At 40.7% G+C, this 13,186-nt stretch overlaps 1 protein-coding gene across 1 annotated transcript in view; it reads left to right on the top strand.

Moving 5' to 3' along the window:
• RANBP17 (RAN binding protein 17) overlaps positions 1–13,186 on the top strand; it is a 170,003-nt gene that overhangs the window by 14,033 nt on the left and 142,784 nt on the right. The window contains exons 8-14 of the mRNA XM_081906702.1: positions 1,054–1,127; positions 2,519–2,638; positions 5,097–5,243; positions 5,554–5,726; positions 6,192–6,385; positions 10,703–10,808; positions 12,927–13,062. Coding sequence (XP_081762828.1) covers positions 1,054–1,127; positions 2,519–2,638; positions 5,097–5,243; positions 5,554–5,726; positions 6,192–6,385; positions 10,703–10,808; positions 12,927–13,062 — 950 coding nt within the window. The remainder of the gene's footprint in view (positions 1–1,053; positions 1,128–2,518; positions 2,639–5,096; positions 5,244–5,553; positions 5,727–6,191; positions 6,386–10,702; positions 10,809–12,926; positions 13,063–13,186) is intronic.

A 13,186-nucleotide genomic window follows, 5' to 3' on the forward strand; every position in this document is an offset into this window, starting at 1 on the left:
ACATCCTTTTTATTCCCCTTTCCTCTGTGGTGGTTTTGTGGTTTTTTTTGGGGGGGGGGGGACACACAAAGGAGAGTATGCAAACAGGTGAAAGTGTGTTGCAGCACAGCTTCCTGCACATTGTTTCTTGCCCTAGCTTTAATTGGCTTTGTGACATTCTCATGCAGCTGTATCTTGATTGGCTCCATGGCATTGTGATGTAAACATGACCACACATTGTCCCCAGTTGGCTGGGTTCTCAGTTCAGCAGCAAGGTGAGGCAGTTAAAGGGGCTCCATGGATTGGAGCTTCACTTGACAGTGGTTAACATTATCGGTGAACAAGTATAAAATATTGTGCTGTACTTTTGTACTGTTTTATTGTTGTTAGCCGCCCTCAGCCCGGCTTCAGCTGGGGAGGGCGGGATATAAATAATTTTTTTTTTATTTTATTATTATTATTATTATTATTATTATTATTATTATTATTATATTGGGAGGGAGCTTGGAAAACATCCCCACCCTACCCCAGACACCCATTTTATGTAAAAATGTGTACTGGTGAATATTTGACATAGCACTAGTATAATTTGGATTGTACTCTTGAAGTAGAGAGCATTTAGAAAAAAAAACCTGGGTTGTCCAGTTACAGTAAGCCTGCAACTTACATGGGGGTTACATTCCAGGGATCACGCCAAAACCCAAAACCACGTGTAGTCAAAACCCATTGGGTTCAATAGTGGGTGGGATTGTCAACGTCATTTTTCCTGTAATCCTGCCTCCTTTCTGCCTTCTTTTTTATTTTTATTTTGTGACATAAAGCTGAATGAGCACATGTTAAATGCACATAAATTGTGGGCTTACCTTAGCAGATTTCATTTTCTGCAGGAGTCCCAACAGTTTGGGCTATGATTTATATGGCCTGCTTTTTTCTTTTTCTTTTTGCCAGTGTAGACCAAATGCTAAACGGTTATATTTCTTACCATTTTTAAAAAGAGGAGTGGAACTTGGGAAAGTTATTTTCTTTGTAACACAGGGATTTGTCCATTTCATAATTTTGCCTTTCTCTTCTCAGTCTTCCTGGAGCCAGAAACCTTGGATCTCTTTTTTGATCTGTATCATTCCCTCCCATCAATGCTGTCTCAGTTAGTAAGTATGTTTTTCCAATAGTAAAAGAAAGTGATTTCTGAGAAGCTGTTCGGACATTAGTACATGCTTAATGAATATGTCATACCAGAATTGCCCCTTGTATCTCCTTAGATTTCACTCCTGTTTATATGCTCCAAAAGGGTTTCTGTGGTACAGTTCAGAAGAGGGGGAGCAATTGCAGTTGGAAGCAATAGCACTTTTCTGCTAATCAGTCAGCAGCAAATCAACAGTATATTTATAAATGTAACTGCAGCCTCTCCCACAGTCCACAGCAAATGCTCAGCCCACCATCAATTATGTATTTGCCCACAGACAGTAAAAACGTGTGGAAAGCACATGCTTTGCTTAAATGTGTGGGTTTATTTTGGCCTTGCATTTCCCGGTGCAATTCCATGGGCCTCTCTGTCCTTAGGTGTTCCAGTAGCACTCTTTGTTTGTTTATTAAATTTCTGTACCGCCCTTCATCCAAAGATCTTGGGGCGGCTCACTCTTCTGCATGTGCTTTGCAGAAACTAGTATTCAGAGCCCTGTCGTCTCTTATGCTGGGGTTATTAAATAGCCATCATGACTATTGGCCACAATTTGGTCTAACCCTCTTTTAAAGCTGATGTTGTGGCTGTTGTTGCATCCTGTGGAAGTGAGTAGGTTGACTGTGCCCTGTGTCTGCCCTGAAGTTTCTGTCGGCTTCTTTCAGTGACCCTAAATTCTAGTAGTCTGAGAGAAGAAAAATCTCTCCAAATAATGCATAATTTTAGATGTCTCTCTATAAATAGCCTCAAATATTAACTTCTGTCATACAGGAGTTGCTCCAGGGATAATCCCCAAATTGTGGAATGATGGGTAGAATTCTAACAAAATGGGCCACTCTTCCATGCTTCCCCCACCGTGCCCCCTTTCTCAACTAAGTTTTGGCCTTTTATTGCCAGAGTTGCTATGACTCTCTTACATTGTCACAATACAGCATAAGTGACTGCGCTCTTCTGGTTAGCTGTGCTATCACAGCACATGCCCTTGTAACAGGGCACAGTATTAACACCATGTTGCCTGGCTAGTGTTCTGTTAGGATATGATCATACCAGAAGCAGTAACTACCTCAATTGTGTCCGTTGTAGAGATTGTGTACATACAGATACGTGTATTTGAATCAGTTTATTTAGCATTGTTTTTAATGGCGCTTAAACACTGATGACAGCTTTCTGTGTTTTAAATATAGACACTGTTTGACTACTGTAGCTGTTGGCCCAACATGAATGTATAGACTTTTCTAAGGTAGAAGAAACTTGACTGGTATAGCAGTAAGGTGTTTGATGCTTCTGGTATCCGTTAGTCCAAAAAGGAATGGTTGTATCTTGCTAAGGAATAAAATTATTAAATCCTTGTTTTCTTTCTAGGCACTTTCTTGTTTAGTTCAGTTTGCTTCTACAAGGAGATCCTTATTTAGCAACCCAGAACGTGCCAAATACCTTGGTAACCTGATCAAAGGAGTAAAAAGAATACTTGAAAATCCTCAGGTATACATTTGTCAGTTTTCTCCTCAGTTCTGAGTATACGGTGTCCACTTTTAAAAATGTCTTGCCGCTAATTTAAATTGTGGAGGAAGCGGTTATGTTCCTGTTTGTTTGGGCTAATAAGCTGGGGAAGGAAGGGGAAAATAGGGGGCATCACGTGTGGCACATAAGCTGCCATACAAATATCCTCTACCTTCTGGGTTAAAAAGGAGCGATAGGAAATGGTTCCGTGCTTGATGCACAGTGACAAATGTTAGAGAGTTTCCTGTATGGCAACTTCATACAAACCATTGGTGAGGGAAACATGGCAGCTACTCAGGAAATAGCTCCTGTGGTGTTGCTAGCTTTTGGGGAAGACACGAGGGTTGGGATAAGTATGGTGGCCCATCAGCTCCAAGTGTTGTCTGCATGGTTCATTTTTTCACCAGACTTAGCTTTGTGCCTGTGCTGTCTTTTCTAGAAGAAAAAGGCAGCTTTAAAAATATTTCGCAGCAGTGTTATGTTGCTGTTTTGTTTAGTTTCAGCAACTGTGTTTGAAAATACACTGTTGTTTATTTGAAAAACACAGCTGCTTATAACTAGGTGGAATATTCATTTATTTAATTTATTAAATTCTTATACTGTCCTTCATCTAAGTACCACAGGGAGGCTTACAATATAAAAATACAAATACGCAGAACATAGTAACAAACAGAAACAATACCCCCTTTCCCTTATAGTCACTTTTAACTGTTTGTCCCTGTTTTTATCTTTCTAAGTATGTATGATATAATCACCTTTTAATTACTAGTTTTTATTCCTTACCTGTTTTAAGTCTTATGTGTTCAGTTTATCTACAGTGGTACCTCGGGTTACATATGCTTCAGTTTACATACGCTTCAGGTTCCAGACTCGGCTAACCCACCCAGAAATAGTACCTCGGGTTAAGAACTTTGCTTCAGGATGAGAACAGAAATTGTGCTCCGGCGGCATGGCAGCAGCAGGAAGCCCCATTAGCTAACGTGGTACTTCAGGTTAAGAACAGTTTCAGGTTAAGAACGGTCCTCCGGAACGAATTAAGTACTTAACCTGAGGTACCACTGTATATGTTTTATCTTATGCTGGTCTGTGACCGGAATAAAGTTTGAGACTGATACTGTAATGAAGGTGCCAGGCGAGGCTCCCTGGGGAGAGCTTTCCACAAGTGGAGAGCCACTGCAGAAAAGGCCCTTCTTGTGTTGCCACCGTCTGGATCTCTCATGGAGGGGAGCACACAGAGAAGAGCCTCAGATGATGATAATCTAGTAGGGTAAATGAAAGCATAGCAGCATCAGGCAAGGGTGCTCTCTTTAGCCACATCTCAGTCAAGCAAAAAAGCGTGAATCTGCAAATATCATGTCTGACCTCCACATGGTGAGAGTTGTATTATTGCTCTGGTATTTTATATGTTAAGCAGTATAGAAATTCCTATAAATAACTAAAGAATCAGAAAGGTGTCGCAACAAGCTTGGCTTTCTTCTGCCACAGGTTGTGAGACCTCGCTGTACTCCTAGTGTGCCTGAATCAGGGTACTAATAGAGCTGGCTGAGGACATGGGAGAAAGTCCCCATTCTGTTCAACCAAATGGTGCTCAGCAACAATTAACAAGAGACAGCCAAGTTGTTTACATCACTATATTTTAAAAATTGCTTTTCCCCCAAGGACATTAAACTTGAAGCATTTTGTGTGATAGTAGCTGGAGGAGACTCTTGAGAGTCCCATGGACCGCAAGAAGATCAAACGTATCCATTCTTAAGGAAATCAGCCCTGAGTGCTCACTGGAAGGACAGATCGTGAAGCTGAGGCTCCAATACTTTGGCCACCTCATGAGAAGAGAAGACTCCCTGGAAAAGATCCTGATGTTGGGAAAGAATGAGGGCACAAGGAGAAGGGGACGACAGAGGACGAGATGGTTGGATACTGTTATCGGAGCTACTAACATGAGTTTGACCAAACTGCGGGAGGCAGTGGAAGACAGGAGTGCCTGGCGGGCTCTGGTTCATGGGGTCACGAAGAGTCGGACACGACTAAATGACTAAACAACAACAACAACAAGCAGTTGAAACATGAATGGCAGAATCTATTCTTGTTTAGCTTTTAACATCAGTTGGCACTTGCATGCACACAAACTTTATATTAATGATTCCAAAGAGACAGGGAGCTGCTCCACTGCTGTAACTCCGTATCTGGTCACCTAACACATGGGCCTCAGCTCTACTGATTTTTCTTCTTATAATAATAATGTTCATTTTTCTGAATATGCCACTTGTAACACAGCTTTCAGTGCCCTTAATCTTTCAGGATCCTCTTCAGGACATGCAGATCATTCTGGAATGGCCCACCCTGTGCAAAATAATTTAGTATATATTTTAAAAGCATGCATTTCTGCCATTAAGACGATTGCTTTACTAATTACAATCTTCTGTGTTGGTGTGCAATTTAGGGTTTATCGGATCCTGGTAATTATCATGAATTCTGTCGATTTTTGGCTCGACTGAAGACTAATTATCAACTGGGAGAATTAGTAGTTGTGAAAGATTACCCAGAAGTTATTAGACTGATAGCCAGTTTCACTATTACTAGTTTACAGGTAAGACAATGGTAGAACTGTTCTGTGATCTACTTAATAAAAAGGAGAATTTTTTAAAGTGCATACCTTGCACGATGATGAACTCATTAAAACTGATGCTTTACATGTTCCAATAGCCTTACTCTGTGAGAGCATCAACTTTGGGGAGCATATCTTTTTGCAGTTTTACATAACATCTTGGGGCTTTGGTTCTAATTGAGGCATGAACAGAAATAGTAAATAGGAGCGATAGTATAGATAAAAATGTTTGTAATTGCTCACATTGGGCTAAAACCTACTTTAATGAAAATCTCATTTTGTTTCTTGGTAGCATTGGGAATTCGCACCAAACAGCGTTCATTATTTGCTAACCCTTTGGCAGAGAATGGTTGCCTCGGTGCCTTTTGTGAAATCATCAGAACCCCATCTCTTGGATACATATGCACCTGAGATCACAAAGGCATATATTACTTCTAGATTGGAATCTGTCTCCATGGTTATAAGGTAACAACATGAAGTAGTCTTCTCCACGACTACCGCTGTACTGTTTCCAGTTTGATAGCATACTGTCGTTGTCATGTATATTCTTCTTGTGTTACGATAACAGTATTGATTGATTGATTATACAAAATTGTGAGGGGGAAAGTGCTTCTGAATTCAACTGGGTCCAGTCAAAGATTGGGCTATTTCCTATGTTGCATGTCTAAGATAATAGATCACCGTAGCTCTATAATCTTTCATTTTTTGGCTTTGGAGTGTATGTTTTGAAGGAGCTCTCCTGAGAAGCTTTTTTCAGCTTGTAGCTAATACAGAGTAACACAGAGCCATTCATACATGTCTGTGCTGAAGTAAGACCCGTTGTATTCAGGGTATAGGATTGCAACCTTACACGTAAGCCAAAATGCTTACATTCCTACACAATGCATTTTACATTGCCCAGAATGACTTTCCTATTTGTATGTATTCTAGAGATGGCTTGGATGATCCCTTGGATGATACAGCCACAGTTTTTCAGCAGCTGGAGCAACTGTGTACAGTTAGCAGATGTGAATATGAAAAGACTTGCGCTCTTCTTGTACAGCTCTTTGACCAAAATGCACAAAGCTATCAGAAGCTGTTGCAGTCTTCCAGTAGAAATCCCTTGGCGATCTCAATCCAGGAAGGTTAGTATTTACGTTGTCTGAAAGTTTGCCTGTCTGGTACATTTGCCTTCACCTCCTGAACAACTTTGCTGGCACAGACAGGAAAAATACTATCAGAAAACACAAAGCAGGGCGGGCTAACCTGCCTTGTTGGAATCTTGTTGGCCCCAGTCAGCATGGCCAGTCATCAGGAATGATGGGGAAGTCCCACAACTTTCGGAGGGCTCCTGAGTAGCAGATTTTACCCTGCTGTTCAGCCGAAAAGACTTCTTGAGCAGTTTAAATAAGATAAATAAAAACAAATATAAAAGGCATGACACAAAGGAGTGTTTTTTTTAAGAAAGAGTAGGAAGAGGAAAAACTTGAGCACCAGTTCAGTTGCATTGTAGCTCTTACAATGAATGGCTGGAATGGAAACAGTCCAGAGAGAGAGAGAGGAACCTGGCCTTTCAAGAGAGCTGACTCAATGCTCCTATTTCTCCTACCGATTTTTCTGCTGAGCCTGATGAAATGGCTTCTGCCAAGTGATAGATTAATGTGGGCAGGGAGGAACTTGGATCAGTGGCGTTCGATGTTTGCTGCTGCCGCTGCTTTTCCTTTGTCTTAGGTGAGGGAATTTGTCAAAACTATTTTAGAAATTTGAGGTGTATATAGCCTGCTGGATCGCTGCTATCAGCATGCTTGCTGAGACACTCAAAGAATTAAAGTTTGGTGGGATGAAAATGACCCTTTTCAGAAGCTAGATCTTTTGGTCTCTGGGCTAGAAATTATTATTGTTGGCTTTCCAACTGGTCGCTATGCAGTTGTGTTTAAGCATAGGTAAGGGACCCCTGACCATTAGGTCCAATCGTGGCCGACTCTGGGGTTGCGGCGCTCATCTCGCTTTATTGGCCCAGGGAGCCGGCGTACAGCTTCCGGGTCATGTGGCCAGCATGACTAAGCCACTTCTGGCAAACCAGAGCAGCACACAGAAAGGCCGTTTACCTTCCCGCCGGAGCGGTACCTATTTATCTACTTGCACTTTGACGTGCTTTTGAACTGCTAGGTTGACAGGAGCAGGGACCAAGCAACGGGAGCTCACCTCGTCGCGGGGATTTGAACTGCTGACCTTCTGATCAGCAAGCCATAGGCTCTGTGGTTTAGACCACAGTGCCACCCGCATCCCTTGTTTAAGCATGCATAATTATAATCACTAAGTGGCCTTACATTACCAACTATCTCGGCCTTGGTACCTCCCCGTTCCATATGTAATACCAGAGTAACAACTCTGACTTATTTTACAGGGTTGTTTTAAGGACTCTTGACATAATTTATGCAAATAGTTTTTAATACTCATGAAGCAATATGGGGTTGTTAAGGATAAAAATGGAGGATGCATCTTTTGAAGATGATACTCAGTGCTATAAGAAAATTTATGATTCCATTAATATTTTTGTACCCCAAGTTGTGTGTCAGTACATATGATGAAAGTGGTTAGATGCTATTCTCAGAAAACCTCTGTAGGTCAAAGCGTTTGAATCTGCCCACCACCAACAAAGAAAACGTTGGCATTATTTTAAATTTGTATTTCTCTTTATATAATGTTCAATATCTTTTCTGTGGACTAAACATTTTCTGTTAGCACAGAACAATAAATGTTACCTCCTCTAGTTATGCACACTTTAATTTAGATGTTTAATGGTTTTTAATGTTACAAAATAAGTTAATACAATATTAAGACCTCATTTTATTATATTGTCTTGGTCTCTGTATCGATTGTGATGCAGTCGTGGTTTACTAAAACAATAATCCCCAAGAAATGGGTCATTAACAGTAGTTAACGATTACTTGTGATCTATGTTAATGACTGATTTCTTTGGGATTATTGCTGTTATAAAACATAATTACAGATTATTACAGCAATAATTATTTTGGTAAGGGAAAAAAATATTCTCCTTAAGCAGCTGGAAAAGCAGCAATACTGAGTGTTTTGAATAGAGGAAGTAAGCATAGAGAATTGTGATGGAAAATGAATTCTATTTTCTGTGCATAGGGACTAACTCAGGATCATTAACAGAATACTCCATGTGCTGATGGGAGTAGTTTAGAGTTTAATCTTAAATGTTGAGGAGGCTATCAATCCATTTAACGGTTTTCTGTGCTTCAGACTTGCCAATATTCCAGCTTTCAGACATGGTGGTGCTGGCCTTAAAATTGTGAAATAGTACTTTTAAAATACTGATTTTGTATTTGCAATAAGCATTTGATTACAGAATCTGCATTAATGGCAGCAACCAAATAGATAGCAAATGAGGAGCAGAACTTGGTCAGTTTATTTTAAAATAGTTATCACTTTAAGCTATTGAGACTATAACAAATCAAATCAAACCAACGGGGGATGGGGGATAGAAAAATGATCATGTTTTCACTCCTCGCAATAGATCCCATAAAGAAGGGATGGTGTCTGCAGTGATCACTGTTCATCTATTTATAGCCCACCCGGCATCCTAATATTTTAGAGTGGGGAACAATAAAATTTTCTTTTTTTAAAGTAACAATCCAGTAACTGAACATGAGAACAGATAAAATTTCAGTCGGTCATAAAATTGCAGAGACATGCCTCGAAATCCAAAGTTGAACATTAATTATTTCCAATGGCTTGAGTAAACAGACATATTTTAAGCTGGCACGAGGATGAAAAGAGAGTAGGTACCAGCTAAATTTCAGCAGCGAGGACTTTTCACAGCTGAGGTGTCACCACCAAGAAGGTCTTCTCTTGCATCACTACAGGACGATATAGGAAGAGGCTCTTTCAAGTATTTAGGTCCCAAATCGTCAGAGTTTCATAAGTTGTTAACAGTACATGATGGCAGCCACTCCTGCAGAACTGGTGATATGTGGCTCTGGGTGGCTGATCAACTCAGTAACCTTGCTGCGAGCTGCTGTTTCAGAGTCTATTGTAGAAAGACAGGCCTATGTAGAGCACATTGTAGTAATCTATATGAGAAGTTATTAGAGCATGAATTACTGTGGCCAGGCAGTCACTGTTCAAGAATGCCTGTAGCTGGCAAACCAGATAAAACTGGCAAAAGGCACTCCACATCACTGAAGACTCTTAAACCAATAAAGGCAGCTAGATCTAGGAGTAGGACGCGGGTGGCGCTGTGGGTTAAACCACAGAGCCTAGGACTTGCTGATCAGAAGGTTGGCGGTTCAAATCCCCGTGATGGGGTGAGCTCCCGTTGCTCGGTCCCTGCTCCTGCCAACCTAGCAGTTTGAAAGCACGTCAAAGTGCAAGTAGATAAATAGGTACCGCTCCAGTGGGAAGGTAAACGGCGTTTCCGTGCACTGCTCTGTTTTGCCAGAAGTGGCTTAGTCATGCTGGTCACATGACCTGGCAGCTGTACGCCAGCTCCTTTGGCCAATAAAGTGAGATGAGTGCTTTAACCCCAGAGTCAGCCACGACTGGACCTAATGGTCAGGGGTCCCTTTACCTTTACCTTTAGATGTAGGAGTATTCCTGGTTCCTCTGTTATTTCAAAGGCAAAAAATGTGACCATTGGAATGACCTCTCGGATACTTGCCAGATGTTCAAGAAGGTCCCAAACAATAGTGTCAAAAACTGCAGAGAAGTCTCCCCAGGATGAGGAAAGAGATATTCTTTTTGTTGATTTGCAGTGAAGATCACTTGCTAGAGGTGTGAAGTCCTTTCCCCTCCCATAGTCAAGGGCCAATGAACAGAACAGTGTTTTTTTAAAAAAACCTGGTGTATTGGACCATTAGTCAGAATGTTGTCATAAAAATGGTCGTTATAGTACTTGGGATGACTATATCAAAGTATGGTTTATAACAGAAAGCAAAATTCGGTCTTAATTCTGAAATTACTTCCTCAGCTGTTAGTTAGTTAGTTTGATTTATTACGGCCATTGGCCCATATCTAAAACAATACATCAAAATTCCTCAGCTGTGTTATGATACATATCAGAAACTTAGTGAATGTTGATGTTTGCTAGCAGTTCTTAACATTTTAGAAGATTTTATGAATAGATTTCAAGGCTAACCAAGTGGTTTTGGTAAACTCCCAAGTTTCACCCGCATTTCCCTCTTCCTGGTAAAATGTGAACCACAATAGCATGCCCTACAATATAAGCATTTATGAGTTTATTATAAGAATCATCAAGTGGCTTCAAAGAATTAGACAGAAATTCAACAATTTATCAATAAACATTAGCATTTACTAGAACAGCCTGCAATATGTTTGGCTCAGATGCTGTAAATTCTCTCTCTCTCTCTCTCTCTCTCTCTCTCTCTCTCTCTCTCTCTCTCTCTCTCTCTCTCTCCCCATCCCTACCATGTTAGGACGCTTGGCATGGCTTGTATATCTTGTTGGAACTGTTGTAGGCGGAAGATTAACTTATACCAGTACTGATGAACATGATGCTATGGATGGTGAATTATCTTGTCGGTAAGTGTGCATCATTACCCTCAAACTTTTTCAAAAAAGAAGGCATGTTTTGTGAATGAAAATTGCTATGGGCAAAAGTCCTGTTTACCCCTCTGTGTTTTTAGATTTGATGAACAGAGAATGGTTTTCAAAACAGCATAGTGACTTGGAATTTGAATTGGCATTATAGAACTGCTCATTTGACAGCATTGGATAACACCTCTGTTTTAAATCAGCTGACTGTCCCTGCAGATTGCATGCTGCTCGTTTTCAGTGTGGTAAACGAGTTGAGTTTGTGGGCCTAGGTCCTCAGTGCTAAACTAAAATGGGCAGGTTCTTCTTTCATGGAAGGTAATCTGATCGTTCTTTATGTTCTCTCTGTGGAAAACAAGAATAAGGAGAAAAGGGTTCTCCTAATTGGCAAGAGAAGTAACCATTTGTTTGCCCGCGATGGGGTGAGCTCCTGTTGCTCTGTCCCTGCTCCTGCCCACCTAGCAGTTCAAAAGCATGTCAAAGTGCAAGTAGACAAATAGGTACTGCTCCGGAGGGAAGGTAAACGGTGTTTCCATGCACTGCTCTGGTTTGCCAGAAGCGGCTTAGTCATGCTGGCCACATGACCCGGAAGCTGTACGCCGGCTCCCTCGGCCAATAAAGCGAGATGAGCGCCACAACCCCAGAGTCGGTAGCGACTGGACCTCATGGTCAGGGGCCCCTTTACCTAGACCCCATGTGAGCTTCTCTAGGGAAGCAATTCTGCAGCTGCAGTCCTGAGGCCCCTTCCTTGGTATCACCTACTCCCAACTTCACTTGATGAGACCCCTGGAGCAGAGCCTTTGAAAAGGATCTTAAAATTTGGAAAGGCTTGCACAGGAGGAGATGATCTTTCAGCTAACATGGTCTCAAGCCATTTAAGGCTTTATGGGTTAAAAACAGCATTATAAATTGGGCCTGGAAATGGACTGGGAGTCAATGCAATTAATAAAGCACTGGCATAATGCCTCACCCCAGTTAAAAGTTTTGTGACCCTGTTTTGAAACAATTTCAGTTTCTGGGTTGTTTTTAAAGGCAGCCCCATATATAATACACTGTAATAGTCTTAAGTGGCAGGTTACCAAAGCCTGGATAATTGGATAAGCTGTCCTCATCCAGGTATAGGTATAGGTTTATTAGCTGGAGCTGACTGAAGCTGCTTTGAGCCATAGAAGCTACTCAGTGTTGGAACAGAAAACACACCCAAACTGTGAACCTGGTCCTTTAGGGGACTGAGCACAATCACCATACCTCTCCCTACCTGAAACTGCTCTTATAGGGGCATCTCTATTCACCTCCCCTGTTCCATCAAATCACTCTGTACATAATTAAAACCACAAACCAGGAGCATTTAAATAACATACAGTTAAAAAGGGCAACGAGTTGAAAATAATACTACGCAGAAAAGAGTTTCCAAAACAAAAGAGAGACGTGAAACAACAAACTGACAGTGTTGGTTCTTATTGGCTCTACAGCAATACTCATATCCTAGTCCTCACTTTGGCTGCTTGTGTGTTGTGTAAACTCAAATTCAGAACAGGGAAATTGGTAAAAATGACTGTCCTTTTCTGTTAGCAGAGGTGTCTGCTTGATCAAAAAGAACACAGTTTAATTCAACTGAAGATGTGTTTAGATTTTAATGGCTGTGAATCATTTTGAATATGAGGTTTAAAACCCAACAACTTTACGGCAGAATCCGAGACCAGGGGAAAGAGACAGTGGAAGAGGACTGGAAGAAATTTAAAATATATCTTTAAAACTGTTGTAAAATTGAGGAGTGTTAAGATGTCAAGGGGTAAGAAGTAGAGAATTACAGCTGTAACTAATAAGTTTAAGGAAATTTAATGAAAGGGAACTAATAGACAAATTGACTAAAGGGTTGCTAAAGAATTGCAGAATAAGGATGCAGCGAAAGGGAGGTATGGGGAAGTCGGAGGAAAGAAGGTGTATGAAATTAAGGTTATGAAATTATATATGTTTAATGTTCTGTATGTTTTTGTTTTGTGTTCTGTTTGTTTTTTATTATGTGTTTGAAAAATGAATAAAAATTATTTTTTAAAAAACAAACCCAACAACTTTATACATGTTTCTTTCTTTTACTGATTTCAGAGTCTTTCAGCTAATTTCTTTGATGGATGCCCAGTTACCACGCTCTAGCAATGAGAAAGTGGAACTTGCCATACTCTGGTTTTTGGATCAGTTCCGTAAAACATACGTAGGAGATCAGCTCCAGCGCACCTCAAAGGTAAGTGTTTCCCTTACACAATTTAATTTTATACAGAAAAGCCTGTTGTTAGATATGTGAGTTGTGGGGAGAATTGATCCTGAACCAAAGAGTTTGCGTGTGCTCTTTCACTTAATAAGCAGCC

The sequence above is a fragment of the Podarcis melisellensis genome, assembly GCF_964234715.1.
Source record: "Podarcis melisellensis genome assembly, chromosome: 3".
In the NCBI taxonomy this organism is placed as follows: domain Eukaryota; kingdom Metazoa; phylum Chordata; class Lepidosauria; order Squamata; family Lacertidae; genus Podarcis; species Podarcis melisellensis.